Raw genomic sequence first — 12,826 nt, forward strand, 5'->3', positions numbered from 1 at the left:
ATGAGCAGTATTTTGTGTAATTTTGGTCATTTCCATGTGTTGTATTTTAACGAACTCCTCCTAGAGAGTTCTTCAAATCAACACCAAATTTGGTATGCCTAATCTAAAGGCCTTTGCGATGTTAAATTGCGAAGATCTTGAGTTTTCGTTGAAGGGCGTGTCCGTGGCGGCCTGGCGAATTTCGATGATTCGCCATGAAAAATGAAGTTGCTATAACTCAGACATACAATGTCCAATCTGCCCCAAACTTCACATGTTTGATGAGACTCCGAACCTGAACAGATTGACATGCCCATATTCAGTTATAGTCATAGCGCCACCTATTGGCAACAGGAAGTGACATATTTTACGCTGCGACGAACTACTCCTAGAAATTTTATGACATCAAGGTCTTTTTTGTGGTCAGTCTAATCTAAAGGCCTGTGCGATGTTCAATTGTGAAGATCTTGAGTTTTCGTTAAAAGGCTTGTTCATGGCGCCGCGACGAAGTTCGATGTCTCGCCATGGGAATAAAAGATGTTATAACTCAGGCATAAAATGTCCGATCTTCCCCAAACTTCACATGTGTGATAAGAGTCCTGGCCTGAACAGATCTGCAGGCCAATATTCCAGCGGGTGTGGCAGAATGGCTCTATAGCGCCACCTATACACTTTCAACGGACTGCGCCTCGAGCTATGTTTCACGTACATGTACAAAAATTGGTACACACATGTAACACTCCAATACCTACAAAAAAGTCTCTTGGTACGAAATCCGGATCCCAACAGGAAGTCGGTTATTTTGAATTTTCCATACAAAATTGGTGTTGTTCTTGCCATTTTTTAGGGGTTGTACTTTAACGAACTCCTCCTAGAGATTTATTCAGATCAACACCAAACTTGGTCAGTGTAATCTAAAGCCATTTGCGATGTTAAATTGCAAAGGACTTGAGGTTTCGTTAAAGGGCGTGTCCATGGCGGCCTGACAAATTTCGATGTTTTGCCATGAAAAAGGAAGTTGCTGTAACTCAGACATACAATGTCCAATCTGCCCCAAACTTCACATGTTGGATGAGACTCTTGACCTGAACAGATCTACATGCCCATATTCAGTTATAGTCATAGCGCCACCTATTGGCAACAGGAAGTGACATATTTTACACTGCGACAAACTACTCCTAGAGATTTTATGACATCAATGTCTTTTTTGTGGTCAGTCTAATCTGAAGGACTGTGCAATGTTAGCTTGTGGAGATCTTGAGTTTTTGTTAAAGGGCGTGTCCATGGCGCCATGACGAAGTTCGATGTCTCGCCATGGGAATAAAAGATGTTATAACTCAGGCATAAAATGTCCGATCTTGCCCAAACTTCACATGTGTGATAAGGGTCCTGGCTTGAACACATCTGAAGGCCATTATTCCATTATAACGATAGCGCCACCTGCTGGCAACAGGAAGATTGGCACACATATGGAATAAACTTTGATATATTGCACTTATATTTATGAGTTTAAATGCATATTTCTCAACGTTCACCTTTTTACTAAAGCCACACGATGGCGGTGAGCCCGGGTGCGAGGGCCCGTTCATCGCTGCTTGCAGCTTTAATTAGGGCCCGAGCACCGATGGTGTGAGGACCCTCTTGGAATTGCTCCGTTTATTATTATTATTATTATTATTATTATTATTATTATTCTTCTTCTCCAAAATGAATCGCATTTTTGAGGGCCTAAACATGCTCGAAAAGTCATGAAACTTTGCACACACCTCAGAACTGGCGAAAATTTACGTCTGATATGGGTTTCAGAAGTGGGTGTGGCAAAATGGCTCAACAGCGCCACCTATACACGTTCAACGGTGTGCGCCTCGAGCTACGTTTCATGTACATGTATGAAAATCGGTATACACATGTAACTCTCCAATACCTACAAAAAAGTCTCTTGGAGCAAAATCCGAAACCCAACAGGAAGTCGGTTATTACTAATATTATGAGCAAATTTTGTGTCATTTTTGTCATTTCCATGCGTTGTATTTTAACGAACTCCTCCTAGAGATTCATTCAGATCAACACCAAATTTGGTATGCCTAATCTGAAGGCCTTTGCGATGTTAAATTGCGAAGCTTTTGAGTTTTCGTTAATGGGTGTGTCCTTGGCGGCCTGGCGAATTTCGATGATTCGCCATGAAACAGGAAGTTGCTATAACTCAGACATACAATGACCAATCTGCCCCAAACTTCACATGTTTGATGAGTCTCCTAACATGAACAGATTGACATGCCCATATTCAGTTATAGTCATAGCGCCACCTATTGGCAACAGGAAGTGACATATTTTACACTGCGATGAACTACTCCTAGAAATTTTATGACATCAATTTTTTTTTTTGTGGTCAGTCTAATCTAAAGGCCTGTGCGATGTTAAATTGTGAAGATCTTGAGTTTTCGTTAAAAGGCGTGTCCATGGCGCCGTCACGAAGTTCGATGTCTCGCCATGGGAATAAAAGATGTTATAACTCAGGCATAAAATGTCTGATCTTCCCCAAACTTCACATGTGTGATAAGAGTCCTGGCCTGAACACATCTGAAGGCCAAAATTCCATCAGGTGTGGCAAAATGGCTCGATAGCGCCACCTATACACTTTCAACAGAGTGCGCCTCGAGCTATGTTTCACGTACATGTACAAAAATCGGTATACACATGTAACACACCAATACCTACAAAAAAGTCTCTTGGTACGAAATCCGAATCCCAACAGGAAGTCGGTTATTTAGAATTTTCTCTGCAAAATTGGCGTTGTTTTTGCCATTTTCAGGGGTTGTACTTTAACGAACTCCTCCTAGAGATTTATTCAGATCAACACCAAACCTGGTCAGTGTAATCTTAAGCCCTTTGCGTTGTCAAATTGCGAAGATCTTTAGATTTCGTTAAAGGGCGTGTCCATGGTGGCCTGACAAATTTCAATGTTTTGCCATGAAAAATTAAGTTGCTGTAACTCAGACATACAATGTCCAATCTGCCCCAAACTTCACATGTTAGATAAAACGTCTGCCCTTAACAGATCTACATGCCCACATTCAGTTATAGTCATAGCGCCACCTATTGGCAACAGGAAGTGACATGTTTTACGCTGCGAAAAACTACTCCTATAATTTTTTTGAGATTAACATATATTTTCTGGTCAGTCTAATCTAAAGGCCTGTGCAATGTTAACTTTTGGAGATCTTGAGTTTTTGTTAAAGGGCGTTTCCATGGCGCCATGACAAAATTTGATGTCTTGCCACATCAAGAGAAGTTGTTGTAACTCAAGCATAAAATGTTCAATCTTCCCCAAACTTCACATGTTTGATTAGAGTCCTGGCCTGAACACATCTGAAGGCCAATATTCCATTATAATGATAGCGCCACCTGCTGGCAACGGTAAGATTGGCACATATGTGGGATATACTTTGATATATTCCACTTATATTAAGGACATTAAATGCATATTTCTCAACGTTCACCTTTTTACTAAAGCAACACGATGGCGGTGAGCCCGGGTGCGAGGGCCCGTTCATCGCTGCTTGCAGCTTTAATTATTATTATTCTTCTTCTTCTTCTTCTTCTTCTTCTCCCGAATGAATCGCATTTTTGAGGGCTTTAACATGCTCAAAAAGTCATGAAACTTTGCACACTCGTCAAACCTGGTGAAAATTTTCGTCTGATATAGGATTCAGAAGAGGGTGTGGCAAAATGGCTCGACAGCGCCACCTATACCAAGAAAATCAACAGCCTTCCAGCTATGTTTCACGTACATGCACGAAAATTGGCACACATATGTAACACACCAATACCTACAAAAAAGACTCTTGGAGCGAAATTCTAAACCCAACAGGAAGTCGGTTATTTTTAATATTATGAGCATATTTTGTGTAATTTTGGTCATTTCCATGTGTTGTATTTTAACGAACTCCTCCTAGAGAGTTCTTCAAATCAACACCAAATTTGGTATGCCTAATCTAAAGGCCTTTGCGATGTTAAATTGCGAAGATCCTGACTTTTCGTTGAAGGGCGTGTCCGTGGCGGCCTGGCGAATTTCGATGATTCGCCATGAAAAATGAAGTTGCTATAACTCACACATACAATGAACAATCTGCCCCAAACGTCACATGTTTGATGAGACTCCGAACCTGAACAGATTGACATGCCCATATTCAGTTATAGTCATAGCGCCACCTATTGGCAACAGGAAGTGACATATTTTACGCTGCGACGAACTACTCCTAGAAATTTTATGACATCAATGTCTTTTTTGTGGTCAGTCTAATCTAAAGGCCTGTGCGATGTTCAGTTGTGAAGATCTTGAGTTTTCGTTAAAAGGCTTGTTCATGGCGCCGCGACGAAGTTCGATGTCTCGCCATGCGAATAAAAGATGTTATAACTCAGGCATAAGATGTCCGATCTTCCCCAAACTTCACATGTGTGATAAGAGTCCTGGCCTGAACAGATCTTCAGGCCAATATTCCACCGGGTGTGGCAGAATGGCTCTATAGCGCCACCTATACACTTTCAACGGAGTGCGCCTCGAGCTATGTTTCACGTACATGTACAAAAATTGGTACACACATGTAACACTCCAATACCTACAAAAAAGTCTCTTGGTACGAAATCCGGATCCCAACAGGAAGTCGGTTATTTTGAATTTTCCCTTCAAAATTGCTGTTGTTTTTGCCATTTTCAGGGGTTGTACTTTAACGAACTCCTCCTAGAGATTTATTCAGATCAATACCAAACTTGGTCAGTGTAATCTAAAGCCCTTTGCAATAATAAATTGCGAAGGACTTGAGGTTTTGTTAAAGGGCGGGTCCATGGCGGCCTGACAAATTTCGATGTTTCGCCATGAAAAAGGAAGTTGCTGTAACTCAGACATACAATGTCCAATCTGCCCCAAACTTCAAATGTTGGATAAGACTCTTGACCTGAACAGATCTACATGCCAATATTCAGTTATAGTCATAGCGCCACCTATTGGCAACAGGAAGTTAAATATTTTACACTGCGACAAACTACTCCTAGAAATGTTATGACATCAATGTCTTTTTTGTGGTCAGTCTAATCTAAAGACCTGTGTGATGTTTAGTTGTGAAGATCTTGAATTTTTGTTAAAAGGCGTGTCCATGGCGCCGTGATGAAGTTCAATGTCTCGCCACGGGAATAAAAGATGTTATAACTCAGGCATAAAATGTCCGTTCTTGCCCAAACTTCACATGTGTGATAAGGGTCCTGGCCTAAACAGATCTGAAGGCCAATATTCCATAGAGTGTGGCAAAATGGCTCGATAGCGCCACCTATACACTTTCAACGGAGTGCGTATACACTTTAAACGGAGTGCGCCTCGAGCTATGTTTCACGTACATGTACAAAAATTGGTACACACATGTAACACTCCAATACCTACAAAAAAGTCTCTTGGTACGAAATCCGGATCCCAACAGGAAGTCGGTTATTTTGAATTTTCCCTGCAAAATTGGTGCTGTTTTTGCCATTTTCAGGGGTTGTACTTTAACGAACTCCTCCTAGAGATTTATTCAGATCAACACCAAACTTGGTCAGTGTAATCTAAAGCCATTTGCGATGTTAAATTGCGAAGGACTTGAGGTTTCGTTAAAGGGCGTGTCCATGGCGGCCTGACAAATTTCGATGTTTCGCCATAAAAAGGAAGTTGCTGTAACTCAGACATACAATGTCCAATCTGCCCCAAACTACACATGTTGGATAAGACTCTTGACCTGAACAAATCTACATGCCAATATTCAGTTATAGTCATAGCGCCACCTATTGGCAACAGGAAGTGACATATTTTACACTGCGACAAACTATTTCCAGAAATGTTATGACATCAATGTCTTTTTTGTGGTCAGTCTAATCTAAAGACCTGTGTGATGTTTAGTTGTGAAGATCTTGAGATTATGTTAAAAGGCGTGTCCATGGCGCCGCGACGAAATTCGATGTCTCGCCATGGGAATAAAAGATGTTATAACTCAGGCATAAAATGTCCGTTCTTGCCCAAACTTTAAATGTGTGATAAGGGTCCTGGCCTAAACAGATCTGAAGGCCAATATTCCATAGAGTGTGGCAAAATGGCTCGATAGCGCCACCTATACACTTTCAACGGAGTGCATATGCACTTTCAATGGAGTGCGCCTCGAGCTATGTTTCACGTACATGTACAAAAATCGGTACACACATGTAACACACCAATACCTACAAAAAAGTCTCTTGGTACGAAATCCGAATCCCAACAGGAAGTCGGTTATTTAGAATTTTCTCTGCAAAATTGGCATAGTTTTTGCCATTTTCAGGGGTTGTACTTTAACGAACTCCTCCTAGAGATTTATTCAGATAAACACCAAACTTGGTCAGTGTAATCTTAAGCCCTTTGCGATGTTTAATTGCGAAGATCTTGAGGTTTCGTTAAAGGGCGTGTCCATGGCGGCCTGACAAATTTCGATGTTTCGCCATGAAAAAGGAAGCTGCTGTAACTCAGACATACAATGTCCAATCTGCCTCAAACTTCACATGTTAGATAAGACTTCTGCCCTTAACAGATCTACATGCCCATATTCAGTCATAGTCATAGCGCCACCTGCTGGCAGCAGGAAGTGTCAATGTTTTACACTGCAAATAACTACTCCAAGAAATTTTATGACATCCAAATTTTATTTTGGTCAGTCTAATCTAAAGTTCTTTGCAATGTTAAATTGTGGAGATCTTGAGATTTTGTTAAAGGGTGTGTCCATGGCGCCATGACAAAATTTGATGTCTCGCCATCGGAAGAGAAGTTGTTGTAACTCAGGCATTAAATGTTCAATCTTCCCTAAACTTCACATGTTCGATAAGAGTCCTGGCCTGAACACATCTGAAGGCCAATATTCCATTATAATGACAGCGCCACCTGCTTACAACAGGAAAATTGGCAGATATATGGAATAAACTTTGACATATTCCACTTATATTTCTGAGTTTAAATGCATATTTCTCACCGTTCACATATCTACTAAAGCCACTTACTGCCGGTGAGCCCGGGTGCGAGGGCCCGTTCATCGCTGCTTGCAGCTTTAATTAATATTATTATTATTATTTTTACTAAACATTGCTGACTTCAATCCTATTACTGTTGCCACTCTCATAAAAGCTATAAGAACACAGTAAAATCACTGTAGCACAACCTCACTTACTGAGTTAGCAGTTTTTATTTGGTACTGTTGCATGATTCTACATGGTCCATCTCACTCTGCCCTAGGATCATAGTGGACCTGTTAAAGATGAACGTTGCACCTCTGGCAGTCTTTCAGACCCTAAAGACCATGTGTGCGGGACAGAAGGTCTCTGAAACATCCACCGGTGACACATCCACAGCGTCCCACACTGCCACTGCACCTTCCGAGGCTAGAGGTGAGTACTGCACATGTAAAAGTCATGGAGACCAAAGCATAATATGCCACAGAATTGCATGATTTGAGTTGGAAAATGGGTGATGTCAGAAAACAAAGCAACATCCATGCTGTACTGATGGTACTTTTGAACTCTGACTGTCATTTTTGGTAATCTGTGTGTGACTTCCTATAGAAGAGGAGGGTGTGGTCTCAGGAAAGAGTGCTAAAACTGCAGCCCCTCCCTCTGCATCTGTGCCCCGCCCACCTAGGGGAGGGGCTAAGATAGTGGTCTACAGTGCGGGTGACACGAGTGCTCCCGTCTCTCAAGGTTTTTCTTCTCTCTCTCTCTTCTAGCTTGGTTTTCTCATCCTTTTCTTAACCCTGATGCTTGCGAGTTCAAGGTCTTCTCTTCACTCCCATGAACTATTGCAGCACATTTCTCATGCTGACATAACTAATTCAGCTTCATACTGCCGAATATCTGTTCTCATTCTCATGCCTCACTGATTGTGCCTGAGATTTGTGGGCTCGATGCTCCGAATATGGGGGTGAAATGCCCCAGATCTGCATCCTTCATGTGTCTCATGGACTCTGTGACTCTCATCCAGCTGTAGAGTCCTCTGCTTCTCATGGTAAATGACTGTCTGTTAATGGCTTGTGTCGAATGTGACACTGTAATGCACTAGTAAACCACTATCCTGCCACCAACATTGAAAAGCATGCATGTGACTGTCAACTTCATTTAAACGAATGGTGTTTGCCACTTCATCACTGAATACAACTGACTTGTTATAAATCATCTTGGTGTCACCCCTTATGAACAAAATTTCCCTCATGTGACCTTCTCCATCATTTTGAGTTGTTTTGACGGTGGATTTGATTAAACCTTTATGAAACTGTTGTGAACCCTTGAACATATACTCTGATGTTTACTTATTTTTTTCATGCTATAGAGCGCAACAGTCAGAATTGTAGGGGAATAGATTTTTATTGAAAACTAACAAACTACGTTACCCATGATTCCCATGATCAGAGCCAAAGTTCTTTAGTTAGTTCTTTCATGAATCCCTGTGAATGACTTGATAGAATAAGTCTTATATGTATGTTTGCATATTTTAATAAATCTATGCATACTTTAATAAAATCAATAGTGTTATATTTATCTATCCTTTTTTTCAGTTATGTCATATTGCTTGATGGGATTGTAGTTCTTTCCCTCATTAAAGCTTTATAGGTGCACAGTCTTGTCTTTTTGTCTCATTTTCAACTAAATTTTAGCTTCAAATCAAGTTTTAAGTGATTAACCTCATAGCTGGTTGGTTTGGTTCATGGCTCTCAACTCTTTAATGAAGACTTATTAAAATTCCTGTGTGAAAAACAAATACTTTGGGAACCAAGGCTGCAGTAGAAGTTGTCTTGCACTTATTAACTAGTAGTTAAAGCAAAATACACAATCAGTTCATGAGTGTTTGCTGCTGTTTGAACTGAAGCATCATCATGATTTGACCCCACATTAAAACATATCAGACAGACATTTTTGAATTTCAAAAAAAAAAAAAATCTAATCACAAACAATTTGTTGCAACTTTTAACTCAAAATGATAGAGCCCGTCACATATGTATGGGTTATATGTGTTATGTTGATGTGCGTTTTTTCTGTGTGTATTTGTGATTTAGTACGCAGTAAAACAAGTTCAGGTCAAGGGGAGAAATCTGCAAGAGATGGTTCTAGCCAGCGCGTGCCACGGCAGGTCAGCGCCACCAGGGGGCAGAAGAGCGCCAAAGGCTCAGGCAGCAGCAGCTCGTCTTCTCAGCTCACTTCCAACTGAAGTTCTACACCAATTAAACAACACATACCAAACTTGCTCGAACTAAACTCTTGTAGAATCAGAAGAAACTCTTTCACTGTTAACAAAACTAGTTTAGGGATCTCCCTAGATATCGTCAGTGTTTCACTTGAAGACCTCTTTGCATCAAGTTTGCATCTTGCCCAGAGAGACTATAGCTGAAGTATGCCATATGTACCACGGTTTAGTTTACACATTCACACCCAAACCATTTGAGAAAAACACAGATAATCTTTTGCTTTCTTTAAACCATCCGCTTTTACAATTCGACAACTTCAGGCTGCTGTGAACCACATCTGTTTTAAACTGTTTATGTGTAAGACATTCAAAATAGTCTTGATAAACGTTGACGTCTAGATGGATATCATTGTCTATTATAATTTGTGAAATGTTCTTTTATATATATCTATGTATGTATGTATGTATTTCTTTTTGTTTCCTTTTGTCCTTTTTTCAAGTGTATCTCCAATTTTAAGTAAAATGTAATGAAAATTCTCAGTTAATGTTACTGGTTTGATTTCTAGATTAGAGCTAAAACATAAGCATTAAATTATGCGGTTACTTTGACTATGATTGTGAATGCTCTTTTCATTCATTTTGACCAGAATGAACTCTTGATCAGCATACTTCATATTTAATGTTTAATAAGATGGATTTTGCTGCATTGCCTTCCTCTATAGAAGCTGTACAGTGTAAGACATGGTCAGGGTCAATGGAAACACTTGTTTGTACACTGCACTTTACTGTATTCTCACACTTGGTCACAGTGTAGGCCAAGGTAAAACCTCTTGCTGTTGAGATGTGCTCAGTGGTTAAAGATTTCTCTTCAGTAATGAGCTGCAGCTAAATGAATACCTTGTTTCGGAAAAATAACGAAGTGAACAACTAGAGAATGTGTTTTAAAGAACTGTAAACACCCAAGAGTTCAAATCATGGCAGTCCTAATTAAGCCTCTAAGATCAAATGTTATTTAATAAAATGTGAAAGCAGTCATAAAGGATCATATACAGAAAGAACTCATTGAAGAAAGAAAATGGGAAGTCTTTCATGTTTTCTTGTAGGCGTTTAGATGGTATTTGTTTGTTTAGGGTTTACAGGTAAACAGGTTCAGACTTATCTTAAACCATATACGCCTCATTATAATGTGTTCTCTTTTTTTTTAAGAAATTAAACTTATTCAGCAAGGACTGTTAAAATAATCAAAAGTGACCACGTTGCAAAAAAAAAATGCTTTTCATTTGAAATTCTATTAAAGAATTTAGGGGTAAAAATGTCTTGAGTTTTCAGCACAGATATTAATAAGAAAATTCTTAAAGCATATTAAACAGATTTTTTTCTTTCTTTCTTTTTCGTGTGAAAGATTGGAGTGCATTTTACAAGAATACACTGCTCAGTCTTGACAGTTCACAATTTCATGTTTAATTCAGTGTGTTGGGTGCCACTGCTAAATTAAAAAAAAAATTACAAAGGAAATTCCACACCAATTATGTTTTTTTTTATTATTCTTCCACTCAGTGTAGGATGATTTCTGAAGGATTGTATGATACTGTAGACTGGAGTAATGGCTGCCGAAAATGTAGCTTTACCATCTCAGATACATATTACATTTCAAAATGTATTAAAATAGAAACATTATTATTATTATTATTACATTGTCATATTTCACAGTATTGCTGTTTTACTTTATTTTTATAAAATGAGTTCAAAACACATTTCTTCAAACATATCTGACAAAATATTACTTACCCCAAACTTCTGAATATATTATATTATAAAATAAAGGTGGAATAAGCTGAAATACTTGGGGTAAAATGCGTAATGTAGAAATGTATGTCTATCCATTTTTTTTTTTTTTTTTTTGCAACAATGTTTAGTCACTTTTGATTATTTTAACACTCCTTGCTGAATAAGTGACAGAATTCCAATTTTCAGTGAAAATGTCAAACTCTTCAAATCTCAACACAAAGCAGTGTACTATTTAATAAAAGTTTCAATCGGTGAAACAAACTGCCATGTGCATACAGTATATGGCCCAAATTCACTTGCATGAACAAAAGTGGCTTATGCTCTACTTTTCATAGCTAGATAACAGATGGGCAGTCTTTTCTCTTTCAAGCTCAGTGGATTAAAGATATTTCCTTAAGATAATTCCTTCAGATTCCTACACAAATGTGGCCATAAAAACACATCTAACTGCACATGTAAGTCAACAGTTTTTTTTGTTTGTTTTTTTTAGTACTTTTCTTTGCCATTTTAATGAAAGACAGTTGGGTTTGTTGACTAAGCCTAGGTTACCATCATTTTTGAGCAAAGTGTGTGTGTTTTTTTTATGTGTATATTTGTAAGGCTTCTCAAACAAACAGCAGCCTGCCGCTGGTCGATCAGATCTTGTTGTGTATTGATCTCTCTGTGTATATGTATGCAGCAAGCAGACCATGACAGGATGTTTGGAAAGGTTGCGAGAGGTTTTATGGTATACCAATCCAATGATGATGGTATATTGCTGGATTTTTGAAGAGTAGGCTATGGACCATGAGTAAAGAGCAGAGCAGTGCTCATGAGGGGAATAGAAAAGAAAAGCTTTTGTCTGCCAGACTGAGAGGGATGAGGACAAAGACATACACTTGTGGAGAAAACGAGAAAGAAAAAGAGCTTGAGGGGCTTGAGCTTAAGAAAATAGGTGTGTGTGCGCGGGAGGAAGGAAGCGAGAGAGGTTCGAACTTCGAGAGAGAGTGAAAGAGGTGAGCTGGAGGTTTTAATGTGGCCGTTTGTCGTGTTTATGTGGTTGTGGCGCCGCTCTCTCCTGCTCTCTGTATTGATGGCAGTGCAGCCAGGCTGTAATTGATGGCGGCATATTGCTGTACTCCGGCAAGTGTAATGGGCCGAGACACAGAAGCAGAGAGCACAGCAGGAACCCTCTTTAACCCTTTACGTTCTCACACACTCAAACCCTGAAATATATGTGTATGTTTGTGTCTCTGTAGGGAAGACGACGGGTGCCACATTTCTACTACAGGTAGCCTAACTCATCTCCCTATTTTTGCTTTAAAGCATTAATTATCAATTCAAAACACCTTGTGCATTGTGCAAGTTTTGAAGTTGTATACAAAAGACACAGTTCTTTTCCTCCGTAGAGCTCTGTTGCTGCCATAAACCAAATTGCTTATATTGTTACATTGTTTAGTTTGTTTGTCTGCGTTCTTCATATGTAGCCTACGTTTTTTTAAGTGATCCGACACTTGAAAGCTATAGAAATCAAACCTATCTTGGCGGAACTGGTGACAACAGACAGTCATGTGATCTCTATGAAGGGACAACCTTTTATTAGGCTACTGAATCTGATCAATAAATCGTTTGAAATGTTTGCATATTTTGTCACAAGTTCTTGAGAGGGGTGTAACTTTTGGAAAGAAAATTACCGAGTGCGTCTCTAAAGAAATATTTTGGGTTAAATATGAATGAACTGACCTCTGTATTTGCTTAAATTAAATGTATTAAAAGTAAAAAATAAATAAAACAAAAATACCTCAGTTTTTATAAAATATTTTATTTGTTTACGCAATTTGTCTCGGTGAATCTAGCTGTGCT

The 12,826-nt window shown here is 39.2% G+C and overlaps 1 protein-coding gene across 2 annotated transcripts in view; it reads left to right on the forward strand.

The window, feature by feature from the left end:
* LOC113038752 (mitotic-spindle organizing protein 2) overlaps positions 1-9,811 on the forward strand; it is a 1,160,083-nt gene extending 1,150,272 nt beyond the window's left edge. The window contains exons 3-5 of one of the 2 annotated variants that reach the window (XM_026196393.1): positions 7,259-7,410; positions 7,585-7,719; positions 9,069-9,811. In XM_026196393.1, the coding sequence (XP_026052178.1) occupies positions 7,259-7,410; positions 7,585-7,719; positions 9,069-9,220 (439 nt within the window). In that variant the 3' untranslated portion in view covers positions 9,221-9,811. The remainder of the gene's footprint in view (positions 1-7,258; positions 7,411-7,584; positions 7,720-9,068) is intronic. The other variant, XM_026196394.1, reaches the window with a different exon arrangement.
* The last annotated feature ends 3,015 nt before the right edge of the window (positions 9,812-12,826 follow it).

This window comes from Carassius auratus, chromosome 21 (assembly GCF_003368295.1).
Source record: "Carassius auratus strain Wakin chromosome 21, ASM336829v1, whole genome shotgun sequence".
In the NCBI taxonomy this organism is placed as follows: domain Eukaryota; kingdom Metazoa; phylum Chordata; class Actinopteri; order Cypriniformes; family Cyprinidae; genus Carassius; species Carassius auratus.